Here is a 12964-nt window from a genome sequence, read left to right on the forward strand (position 1 = left end):
CAAATTATTTCGGAAAATCTTCCCATCGAATAAAGAACTCAAGTTTACCCATAGCTTGCCTCTTTTGTTTTATTTATACCAAAAACTTTCTTCATCAGTGAAATCTGCTCCTTAACTTTTTTGTTTTGCTCGTTCTTCAAGTCCGTAATTTTATGCAATACTATATTGTGTTTGAACAGTACTTCTTTTTTTTTAAACTTCTATAGTATTCAATTGTTGATACACTCGTCTGAAGGGAATATTTATATAAGTCAATCGAACAACTGTATCAGATTTATATTTGAAGTTATGGGATACTTTTGCACAAGTGTACACTTCACTCAGTATTTGAGTTTGGCTAGATTGCACTTAACCGGTACCTTCTGAAAATAAATAAAGAGTTGTTTACCACTATCGAAAAACGGGGATTTGGGCACGGTAGACCCCGATACTAAGGAAATATATAGGATAAAAAGGATTATTAGGTGTTGCGTTAGGTGTTAGGTGTTGCGGGTTAGGGTAAGCGTTAGGGTACGTTTTTCCGTTCTTTTTTTACGTACCTGTAAAGTGCAATTGCCCCTTTGAGTTTGAAGCTCAAATGCCGATTTTATTACGAAAAATGCTATTTTATAAATATGTATATTCTTAAACGATTGGAATCATCAAGAGGAATGGCAAAACATATTATGATACTAAAAACGATGATCTTGTTTTCCGTAAACCGCTTGGGTATTTCCGCCACCTATCTTGGTGGTGAAGTCATTTTTACACAACGCGCATGATAGTGAAACTCGTCCAATATTATTACGGATTGGGGCTTGAATACTTCCCGCTTAACGTCAAAGTTGACATTCAATATCATGTTATTTTGTTAATTTTTCGTTGCGTTTTTTTCCTTGAAATTTTACTGGGTGGACCATGAAAACCACAATGAGGGCTATTATTGTAATTGTAAACGATAAAAGTACTAAATATATATGTATATTTTTCAACAATCTAACAACCATGCTTCGAATAGTGCGTTTGACTCGTTCTGCATAATAAGCTGTACAATTGCTTAGAGTATTAAATAAATATATCCCTTTTTCATGAATCTTTTCAAGTCATGATAAATGAAGTATGCACCCTAATGAAGTATGCACCCTTACCTGTTCGCTTTTATAAATTTGAGTAACACTAAGAACAACTAGAATTGCGTATTCTTCTGTTTGTGTTTTTTAATTTAAAAAGCAGCGGAACTAATGGAACTCGTGAAAATATGCCTTTTATAATTAATAAAATATTGTTTAAGCATTCATGGCATTAATTACTGATAAATAATGCGACAATTTATGTTTATGTAAGGTACCAACATTTACTTTTTGATTTCCTGTGTACCTTAATTTGCGGTAAATTGTAGCTACCAAAGAGGGTTCAATGTGAAGGTTACCAAGCGGCCAGACGGTGTATGTGTATGATTAAACTTTATGGTTTTAATGCGAAATTCACTATAATTAAGGTTTTCATGCCGCAATGTACTATTATGACAAAAGAGTTGAAAATAAGTTCTGAATGAAAGTTAATAATGAACATTACTTAATTTCGTAATATGCCTGTTGTCTTGAGGTACGACACAAGCATTGACCTATAGAGAGTACGTGACAGAATGTGGATTCCCCTATTAGCCTAATCACTTAGACATTAAATGTTAAAATGAATACTATTTAAAGAAATATTGCTGAACTGATAATGAATTTTGCCATCCGTAAGCCCCAAAACCTCACTGGATTATTTTGTAAATAAAATTGTATCTGAAATTTTAAGTACAACTTGAGTTTGATATCCCTTCGGAGCTTTGTTGAAAGCGGCAGCATGATATTCGGAATTTAAAAAAACACAGCAAACGCGTAGGATTTTCACGTTTTAATATAAGGAGCAACACTCTACTTTCTAAAGCACTATAGCAGTACCGAGATTGTACATGAGAACTCAATGGCATGAACACTAATCAGCAAGTACATGAACATACATAATATGTCATGAATGTAATAACGTCAACACTACACATTAATTGAATGAACTATCATTTGGTTCCGTATTATGACTGTTTCAATTCACATTCCGAAAGTTTTACGCGACTAATTTCTTATATTAACTGCTTATAAAAACCGACTTGTAATATTCAACGACTGTTGTCATGTCACAGCTGAAGTATATCTGGTTGATGCAAACACCGATTCTTTTTACAGAAACATGTTGATGCCTTAGCTGCACTGAAGAATAGTTGATACAAAATGTGCGGTTTATTTCACATCAACACAAAATATTGTTTATGCACTTTTTCGATGAGTTCAAATAATTTAATTTGAACTTGTATATATACTTAAATCAGATCAGATACGGACGTCATTAAGCAAATAACAATTGTTGGACAATTGGAATTAATCTGTTCGTCAACACGTCTTAACTCATGAAGTTTCCCACTACAAACGTCTAAAGCCATGAGTACTTCGACGAGGGATTCCATCAGTTTACAACACTACGTAACCATGGCTACTTGGAATAGAGCATTTCCTTCGGAAGTGGGCGGGGCTTCATAAGTTTGGTGAGGCGTGCGCGCTGGTCGGCCGACAGGGTTGGCAGCTTGGCCGACGACGCGGAAGACAGCGACGATCGTGAGTTGGGTCTCCTCTGCGGGAAATAAAAGCACAAAACATGTTGGATCATTATATAAAACAATAAAAAAAACATCAACAACAATAACTGTCTTTAAAAAATATATTCGGCGTATACTTTTACTTTGAAATAAATGTAGAAAATTTACGTTTCTAGGTTATTAACCTAAAAACAAAGGCTTAAGTATTATTGTGTCCTTTTGTCAGTTAATAGTAGCATAATCCAACAAATGTTTGTTATGAAGTGCAAGTATAGTAAACCACAGAATAGTGTTTGTAGATAAACATTTTACAACGTGAGATCACATCATTTGTGTCCCCACATGGCTTATTATGAATTTATGTCTTCGTCATAGAAAAAATGGTATGTTTATATTTGATTAAGACACAGTTTTGTGCACATATTCAAATAACACTATTACACCCGCGTCATGCGAACTTGGTTTTCTGGCAATTGCGGCCAGCGTAACTTAAGCACAGACCGCGCACGTGCGCAGTCTGGTCAGGGGCAGTGCTTTCCGCTATAAAAAAGCACACAAGGTTGCGTGGTATCTGCTGAGTATCCTCCTCAGTATGCATATCCTGACAAGACTGCGGATGCGCAGACGGGGGTGGAGCTACGATGGCAGCATATTGCATAAGACCCATTTTCACATGACGCGGGTCTTTAAAAATATCATCGCATCTTGTAAACGGAATATTTAACCACGATACTTTACGATAGAAAATTGAAGTCACACTGCGTTATTCATAGACAAATGGAAAACGTCTAGCCTATTCTGACTTGCAGGAAAGATTTTCAAAAATACTGACCGTGCACGTCACATATGTGTGTCTAGATATTTAAACGATTTTTCTTCTATTATGGACACCATACTATGTCGGTAGTTTTTTTCTCACAATACATGACAAATTACATTTACGGATAGGTTTTCATTTATATATTTCCTTTAAATTCATGTTGTTTGATACATTGAAAGCAACACTGTGATATCAACATACGGCGTTTATTGATAGTAAATTGCGTCTTCCCCAGACGATTTACTAAGCCTGAAAGACTTGGGCATGGAATTTACCGCTAATGCGTAATTGTAATTAATCCAAACTGTGTGTCTATGTATCGTTTGCACATGCAGAAAGTATTCCGCATTTCCCTTCACTGAACAGTGTTACATCCTATACTAAAAAGACGCCAATATCACGGGGAATAATGCTAAAATCAGCCCATGACATATTCGATTGTATTCATTCGGGTTTGCTGGCGTTATGTTAAGGTCATTTAAGGTGAAAAGCTGGATAAAACAGCTACGCCGAAAAAGCTAGTCTTATGAAGCAGCAACTCAATTTTGAAAACCGACCAGAAGTTTGTTAGTTATTCGTTTTGTGTTTTTGCCTTTGTCCAACAGTACTTGTTTTTCAGACAAATAACAGAAGTTGGTAAACCTACTCACACATTCAAAGGAAAGATTTTCGAATCTAAGCTGCCTTGAAACCAGCACAATGTGCTCATTCGGCATTCGGCAGACACTGGCAACTGTCCTACTTGAATCAGAGGTTAGGGAAAGGGATGGGCGTATAAATCATTCTTCACATTTCTTACGTTCTACCAAGTGAGCTAGATTGTCCGAAAATGCTTTTGCTGAATTCCTAATAAGCTGTTTTCCGATTTATGGTGTTAAGTTCGCTATTGTTATCTCTCCGACATCCGTAAACGAAATAATAGAGTCGCGTTCTGAGAAAACTGGGCTTAATGCATGTGCGTAAAGTGTTGTCCCAGATTAGCCTGTGCAGTTCGCACAGGCTAATCAGGGACGACACTTTCCGCTGTTATGGTATTTTTCGTTTAAATGAAGTCTCTTCTTAGCAAAAATCCAATTTAGGCGGAAAGTATCGTCCCTGATTAGCCTGTGCGGACTGCACAGGCTAATCTGGGACGACACTTTACGTACAGGTATTAAGCCCAGTTTTCTCAGAACGCGGCTCAATTAACCATTTGTTAACAACATCGGCAAAATAACCTCCACAGACTCGTTAGAGCTGACGTCATGAACTATGAGCTATGCTCGGAACTTTAGTAACATTACTGTGAGAGCGTCCATTACATGTAGCTTACCCGAAAATGCACTCGAATTTTGAAAGACTTTTATCCCCCTAGGAATCTGTTAAAACATTTTAAGCACCAATGGTAATTTCATTCAATTAATAACAGTTTGTTTTGTATATATTTTTCAAAGATTTTAAAAAGGTCAGCCTTGTTCCGCCGGAATAGTGAGTTTTCCAAATAAGTAAATTATTTCGGACTCACGGTTTCCTCGAATCCTTGGACGATGTCGTAGGAGAAGGACCTCTCGCGGCCCTGCACCGCCAGGGGGGACACCGTGGTGTGGCTCGTCGGCCGGCTACTCAAAACCTGCCAAACACGCATACAGGTGCTATAGATTTCTCCAATAACAGTTGGGTCTATTTTACTAAATTGTATTGTTCGCGTGGTTTGAACGTGATCAACAAAAATTCATGTAGTCATTAGGGTGACAGAGTGATACATAATTTATGCATGTTATTAGTGTTTACGTTATGCGATATGCAAAACCAATAATACAAACAATAATGCTATGTGCCTAGCCTCTTTTGTAAGAAAAAGTTAAACATAAATAATAAATTAGAGTTTCAAAATCAGAACCCCGAATAATAAAACAACAATACCAAAATGTACGCAAGCCCGGTCAGATGCAGGGTTGTGGTCATCGTATATATTCTTGTAACCCATGGTCAATCATTTGCAAGTACCGGTAGGTACATTTACATTTACTTGATTCATGTATTGAATTTGATTACAATATATGATTATCAAAATGCAAGTTATTTATTTACTTATTAACCGTGCAACCCTTGTCTCCAAATATGAATACATTGACCAAATTACAGAATGACTTAATTCCAACGGGGTTAAATATCGGACTTAATACAAATTCATATTAAATTCATTTCGTGAAGCCAATACGACACAGTCATCTACGTCCAAATGCGTGCATCGCATAACACAATATATTATAAACGTATGAGCCTTGTTCTGAGAAAACTTGGTTTTATGCATGTGCGTAAAGTGTCGTCCGCAGTCCGCACAGGCTAATCAGGGACGACATTTTCCGCATAAACTTGATTTTCGGTAAGAAGGGACTTTCTTGAAACTAAAAATACCATAACAGCGGAAAGTGTCGTCCATGATTAGCCTGAGCGGACTGCACAGGCTAATCTGGGACGACACTTTACGAACATTCATTATGCTCAGTTTTCTCAGAACGCGACTCATATCATAAACATATGAGATGCGCTCTATGAAAACATGGCTAAATGCATGTGCTTAAAAGTCGTTCCAGATTTGCCTATGCTAATCAGGGACTACACTTTCCTCCTTGCAGGGGTTTCCATTTAAGAGATACTTTCGTTTAAACGAAAAAGTCCATAAAAGAGGAAAGTGTCTGTCTTGATTAGCTTGTGCGAACTGCTTAGCCTAATCTTGTACGTAACTTTACGCACAGGCATTATCATCAACACGCACCTGACTAGAGTGCACGCCGATCAAGCCGGCCCGGGGGTCCACGATGAGAGGGTTCTGATCCGTGAACACTCGGTTGAAGTTGGCGTCCCGGTTCTGTAGCTCCAGTCGGTAACGCCGCACTTCCGCTCTGAGGCGCTCCAGCTCGTCGTTGTACGTCTGAAACGGAAACAGTGTTTTTAAAGCAACTAGTTCACATATTGTTGGGGGGGGGGGGGGGGTTATTTACATGATTTAAGAGTTCGCAAGAAATGTTTTATTAACTTATTCACAGAGTTTTTATAGAACAAAGACATGTTTGAAGTGACATATTCGTAGATTGGTGAATGGATATATGGATTATGTACTGAACATGGTAAATATATGAAAAACAATTGAACGTTTTCAAAGACAGATGGTGAAAATGTTTTTGCATGTTTTGGGAAAAAGTGAGGAATGTTTCTAACAACTTATATACAAAAAGTCACTTACTTTAATAGAAAAAAATCAGAAAAGGGGCTTCTCTAAAATTAGCAATCTGGTCTGGATCTGTTTTGAACGCATTCTTTACAAAGCCTAAGAAGACGCCACAAGATTATCACATGAAAGGTAGCGTCACATGATCACAGAGAGTAAAACGGGTAAATATATATCTGCTGGAAATCATAAGATGTAGTCGTACGATGCGTTAACAAAGTGTTCATAAAAAACATCAAAAATGTACTTCAATTTCTCTAACATGATATATTTTCCAACACGTATTCAAAATATACCATTCACGACAAAATTATACAGCCAATAAAATACAAATTAGTCGCATAAATTATCATTTAGATTGGATCATCTATGAGTAGATAAGTTTATTAATATCTACAAACAAAAATACATCCACGCAGTAATGATATAACCTACATTGTATGTTTGTTGAACCGGTGTGTTGCGAGGGACCTTCACAATGTTATTATGATGAACAACATCGGACACCTTTTTCTGAAAATCCTTTTTCAACGCTTTCAATTCACTGTCCAATTGTTTCACCCGCGCCAACAAGGCCTCTTTCTCTCTATAAGTCTCGTCTAACAACATTTGCATTTCAACACATTCCTGTTCCAGCTTTTCATTTCGCTTCTCTAACTGTTTAATTGCATCGTTTTCTTGCAAAGTTTTTTGTTTCAGCGTCCGTTCAAGGTCCGCGTTTTGTTTCCTGAGATTAGGCTAATTCTACTTCACGCCACTGAATTTCGTCAGCTTTAGAATGTAAATGTTCTTCGATTTTTTGTCTCAACTTCTCAATATCTTTTTGAGCATTTATCAACAAATCTCTCAAATGCTGCGTCTCAAGTTTCTCATCATTCAGAGCTTTCTCAGCTGCCACGAGTCGTCGTCTCCACTCGTCCTCCTTTTCCGAACTCTCTTGCGCAACAACTTCCTTAACAACCTCTTTCTGTTTGTTCTTCTCGCGTTCCAATTTTCTATCGAGCTCTGTAACCCTATCTTCGAGTTTTCGAATTCGCTCTCGCGCGTCATCTATTACTAGCGTTATTTCGTGTTCGTAGCAGTCTTTCAGTGCGTCTATTTCCACTTCTTTTTCGTGATTTCTCGTGAACAGCATGTGGACAACTTGCGTCAACTCTGCCACCTTCTTCGACATGCGAAACTCCAGCGTCCGCTTAACTTTGTCCGCCATATTATGTTCAGTTGATGAACAGGAGAATACGGATGTTTTTATTTGACAATTAATTACTGTGAAATGCTCGATGTCTTATAAACGGATCACATTTTAATGGTAAAAAGGTGCAGAGGTCATAGCCGCATTACTCCTATTCAATTGAGAATCTGAAAAATAAATCGTATTTTAAAGAGACCCGTACACAGTCTTGCAAAATTGTAATTTAACAATCCAATGCATGTATATTTACACAAGCTAAATAATGCTTCGTAACAAGAAAAATGTTTTAAATATCTATTCCTTGATCGAAAATTACGAATCGAAATCGGAAATCGATAAAGCGTGTGAATCGCTGTTCATCAAACACTATCACACAAATCACACAAATACATGCAAAAACATGTATCACCAATTTAGGGCTTAGAGAACCTCCATTTACTAAAGAGCTTGTGTGGTTTAGTGGTCGAGCGTTATATTTTTATTCGAGAGGCCCGGGGTTCGAGCCGCAGGGAAGGCACTTTATTTTATTTTATATTTTCTTCTTGTAACTATAATTATATCAATCTGTTCCAAACATTACATCGCTATTTTGTCAGCGTATTCTGACAATACAATTTCTCAAAAAATACGAAAACCTGTGAACAATTTAAGATTTCTTCAAATTCTAACAAAATTGCAAATAATATCACATTTTGATTAGGAAGGTGGATAGCCGCATACATGAACGCTCTTTTTAAAATTGACAGAAAATAAGCCTAACAATCGCAATAAATGCGTTTCGAAGTGTTCTCGGAATTTCTTCACTAACTTACTGTAATAGCCAACACCTTCATGTGTAAGGTCGTTAAATATTTTCTTTTTTTCCGCTAGCAACATTTTACATTAAAGCTGCCAAAAACACTTAAATGGAAGCCTTTTTGGTTCTGAAATAATAGATTTGCTATTTTTTTAACTCGTGAGCTTTAACATGGGAAGTTAAGCGAACAACTCATAGTTGAAAACCTGGTTGAATGACGCCAACTAAATCCATTTTTGCAATTATTTTACACGCAAGAGTATTACACAAGCGTTTGAGATATAATTGCTCTCGTATATAAACATAACCTGTATACATGGAGACATATTAAGAAGGAAACATAAATTGCCCCCTTTTAAACCATTTTCTTTTATTGTAGAACGTATTGATACCCTCTGGGTTTAGGATAAATACAAGTTTCGAAATGTATTTGGACATGCAATTATCAGTTTCTAATGCTTCGATTGATTTTGATAAATAAATTCCCTTATAATGGGAATCAATAAGATCGGTACTCCAAATTCAATAGATCTATCCCCAATTACCTTACCTATTTAAAGGCCTGCAATTATCCAGACAAGTTTATAAGCCGACTTAAGGCTTTTTGAAGACTATAGCTCTCGATGTTAAATGTAATATCAATAACTTATTCAATCACAAAAGAGATCGCACTTAACATGGTAAACACAATTTTGTTATTTTACTTTCACTGCGTGCTTGCGCAAGCTTCTGTTATAATGTTTGAACGCAATAATAATAAGGTATGGTACAGATATAATAAATACGAGAGCGTTTCAATACAAGCATGACAGGCATGTTGGGTTATTACACTTTTGCATGTCTTGCATTTGAAAAGCAAATTAAATGCACGACAATATGTATATGGCGCTATTGGGTTTAACTAGTTGGATGCACGTATCATATTGCAATCAGACGAAAAACACAACAGGTGTATGTTCCATTAACATTTCCATAAAACAAGAGTATGGTTATATTAGCGTTACTTGTTTTTCCGTTAACTTTCCGTTTTGTATTCCATAAACGAGTTAGTTTCCTCTTTAATAAGGATATATGATAATGAAATAACCTCTTCCAGATCTGTTATCAATATCTTTCTGTATATACATCAAACTTGATTTTGCGAATATAATCCAATGCATAAAAGCTAAAAGAAATTTCAACATGGAATACAACAAATTTAATGGTCTACCAAAAAAGGAGCCGTCGGAAACGTGGTTGCCCCCAGTATTAAATCTTAAAGGGGCCTTTTCACGTTTTGATAACTTCACAAAATAAAAAATACACGTTTCAGAATTCGCAAATTTTCGTTGTAGTTATGATATTTGTGAGAAAATAGTTATACTGAACATTTACCATGCTCTAAAATATTCATTATATGCATATTTTGACGATTTAAAAACCTGAAAATGATAAAGCGCAGCAACACGAAACGATTTAATAATTTGGAGAGTTCTGTTGTTGTCTTTATATTTTGTGATACTATGAGGATTGCTTAGATAAAGTATAAAAATACACCTCGCATTGTAAGAGCACGGCTGGCCAAGTGATCTAAGCGATAGACTTTTACTCCAGGGGTCAGTCTTTCGAGCCCAGTTGAGGGTTACTTTTTTCTTTTTTTAAATTTTATTCTACTTTTTTTACTGGAGCTTTTTATATTCAATGCTTACGTTTATCAATATAAAGCATTTAAAGACAAACTTCAATACATGACAAAATCTGTGAAAAGGTCCCTTTAACATAGTGTACAGGCTGAGATAAGCAAAGAATATGAACAATAATTACAACATTACCAGCCATATCGGTACATCATAATCCGATCAAAATCAAAATCAATGATATTAAATCCAAGTATTTAACGTATGGTGCATTTTCACAACCAAACATCGTCGTTATTTATTTAAACGAGTCGAAACGTCTGTCGTTGGGTTAAACTATAATGTATTTACACTTCGAACGTAACAATCCGAGTATGTCTCAACTATTTTCAAGTTATCTGTGTTAAATCGATACCTTATAACCCGGTGCTAGGCCGATATGTTTATATTTAAAATATCTTTCAACGCCATATACAACTATACTATGCACTGCAAAGTCAACCCGCGTTATGTTTCGACACTCTGACTGGAGTTAGTTTTAATGTCTGCGAGTACACTGAGGTATTGTTTCAGATTAAAATATAGATTTGTGATTAAAGGAAATGAACAATAAAACAAACAGATCTGTGATTAAAGAGAAGTGAACAATGCAAAACATGACACTGCTAGAAACTTGAATAATATCAAGTACACCCTTATGGTTTACAAATATTGAATCCATTTGTATCCTGGACAGACAGATAAACGTTGTTATCAAAAGAGCTGTTTACAGTAGTCATCAAATATATTTCAGTCCGATTTCAATTCTTATAGCGCCTTGCCAATGAGTAATTGACATCCTGATAATTATTTATTTGACATTTCCTCTTTGTTTGACACTTCTTCATTATTATAGCTTAAAGTATAGAAAGTAATGTTACTAGTTATTAAACTCTGAAACATTAGATACTGCACCCGCTCGTATACTTTTGCGCTCACTTTGAATGGAACTCACGATGTTGTATACATTTATTAAAGTTATAGTGGTTAATACTTCTTTATATATGTATCACCGACCTTCAATTTGGTCAGCGTTGGTATGGGGCAGCAAGTTGTCGTGTAATCAGAACTTTTCCGTTTATTACTGTAAACGTGTATCATTATTGATAATTACTATTACATGCTATTAAGTTAACGAAAAGTTTGAATAAATAGATCTAATAAAACATACTGTATATAAATGTATTTCACATGGAAAAAAAACCCAGTAATAATGTTTTGTTAGATCTTACTAGATGAACTCAACTTCAAACATTTAAACAACAGAACAAATATAGTATTGCAAAGGCAAAACGTACTTCTCATAGTTACCATTATAAAAGATACACAATCAATTCCGCTAGCTAAATTTCCATTACACTATATATCGGTGCTATCCGAAAATACTAATATAACTCTGCTCTTGCTTGTAAAACCGATTATTTATCGAAGCAATTACATGGCGAAAAGATATCTATTTCCTGTCAAGTCGCGTTTTTACAGATTAAAATCCCACCGTTGGTAGTGTTTGTGTTCAATTGATTTATCAATAAAAACTGGCGGGTGTTCGGTCAAGTCGGGATTAGTTAAGGCTGTCAACATTAATCAGTCTCAAACAGAACAAAAACTATCACTTTGATTAGTTAAGTGGGGCTGGTGCTTTTTCACTTTGAGCGTAATGACTATACGTCTACATGGGTATTTTCACAGATATTTAAAGGGGCCTTTTCACGTTTTGGTAAATTGACAAAATTTAACAAAGTTGTTTCAGATTCGCAAATTTTCGATTTAGTTATGATATTTGTGAGGAAACAGTAATACTGAACATTGACCATGCTCGAATATAGCCATTATATGCATCTTTTGACGATTTAAACGCCTGAAAATTATAAAGCGTTGCAACGCGAAACGATTGAATTATTTGGAGAGTTCTGTTGTTGTCGTTATATTTTGTGAAACTACGAGGATTGCTTATTTATAGTATAAAATACATCCTGAATTGCATGCGGAAGGATGGTCGAGGGTCTAAATAGTAGATTTTTTACTCCAGGGCTCCTGGGGTCAGTGGTTCGAGCCCTATTGAGGGTATTTTTTATTTATTTATTTATTTTTTTTTCTTGATTTTTTTACTAGAGCTTTTTAGAGCAAATGTTTACATTTATCAATGGAAAGCATTTATTGACAAACATGAAAACATGCCAAAATCTGTGAAAAGTCCTCTTTAATGAATACTTGGATAAATGCATTAGGGTAATATAATGAAAAACATATGTACTTGAAAAATAGACCAATATGCATATCTAATAGCATCGAGAAATGGTTTAATAAAATAATAACAACGATAACAATAAAACTTAGACATACTAACAAGAAACACTTTCTTAATATATTGACAAACATATGTATTTGTGATATGTTGTAAAAGGTGAATTATCACAAACACCGAAGAGAAAATGGACCATTTTTTCTAACAGCAGCCGAGTAATGTTCAAGCGTTGCAACATCTACAAATACAGTAGGTCACTGTATCGGTCCTTAAATAAGACCGTGTGAGTCCAAAGTCGAGAAGGTGGACAGAAACTAGTGCAATACACCTTAAACATGGGGCAAGACTAGAAAGAACTAACCTCTCCTAAACTTAAGTCGCTAATCCGCTAATCTGTCATTACATACTTTAATAAAAGATATTATATACAG

General features: G+C 35.6%; 1 protein-coding gene across 1 annotated transcript; it reads right to left on the bottom strand.

The window, feature by feature from the left end:
* Nucleotides 1–1866: 1866 nt before the first annotated feature.
* Nucleotides 1867–10791, bottom strand: LOC127879659 (protein FAM184A-like). The gene is given in 6 exon segments (XM_052426632.1): nucleotides 1867–2649; nucleotides 4939–5043; nucleotides 6193–6348; nucleotides 7081–7383; nucleotides 7385–8004; nucleotides 10445–10791. Coding segments are annotated over 5 exon segments (1173 nt in total). The 5' UTR covers nucleotides 7856–8004; nucleotides 10445–10791; the 3' UTR covers nucleotides 1867–2511.
* Between the last annotated feature and the right edge of the window lie 2173 nt (nucleotides 10792–12964).

Source organism: Dreissena polymorpha, chromosome 4, assembly GCF_020536995.1.
Source record: "Dreissena polymorpha isolate Duluth1 chromosome 4, UMN_Dpol_1.0, whole genome shotgun sequence".
NCBI lineage: Eukaryota > Metazoa > Mollusca > Bivalvia > Myida > Dreissenidae > Dreissena > Dreissena polymorpha.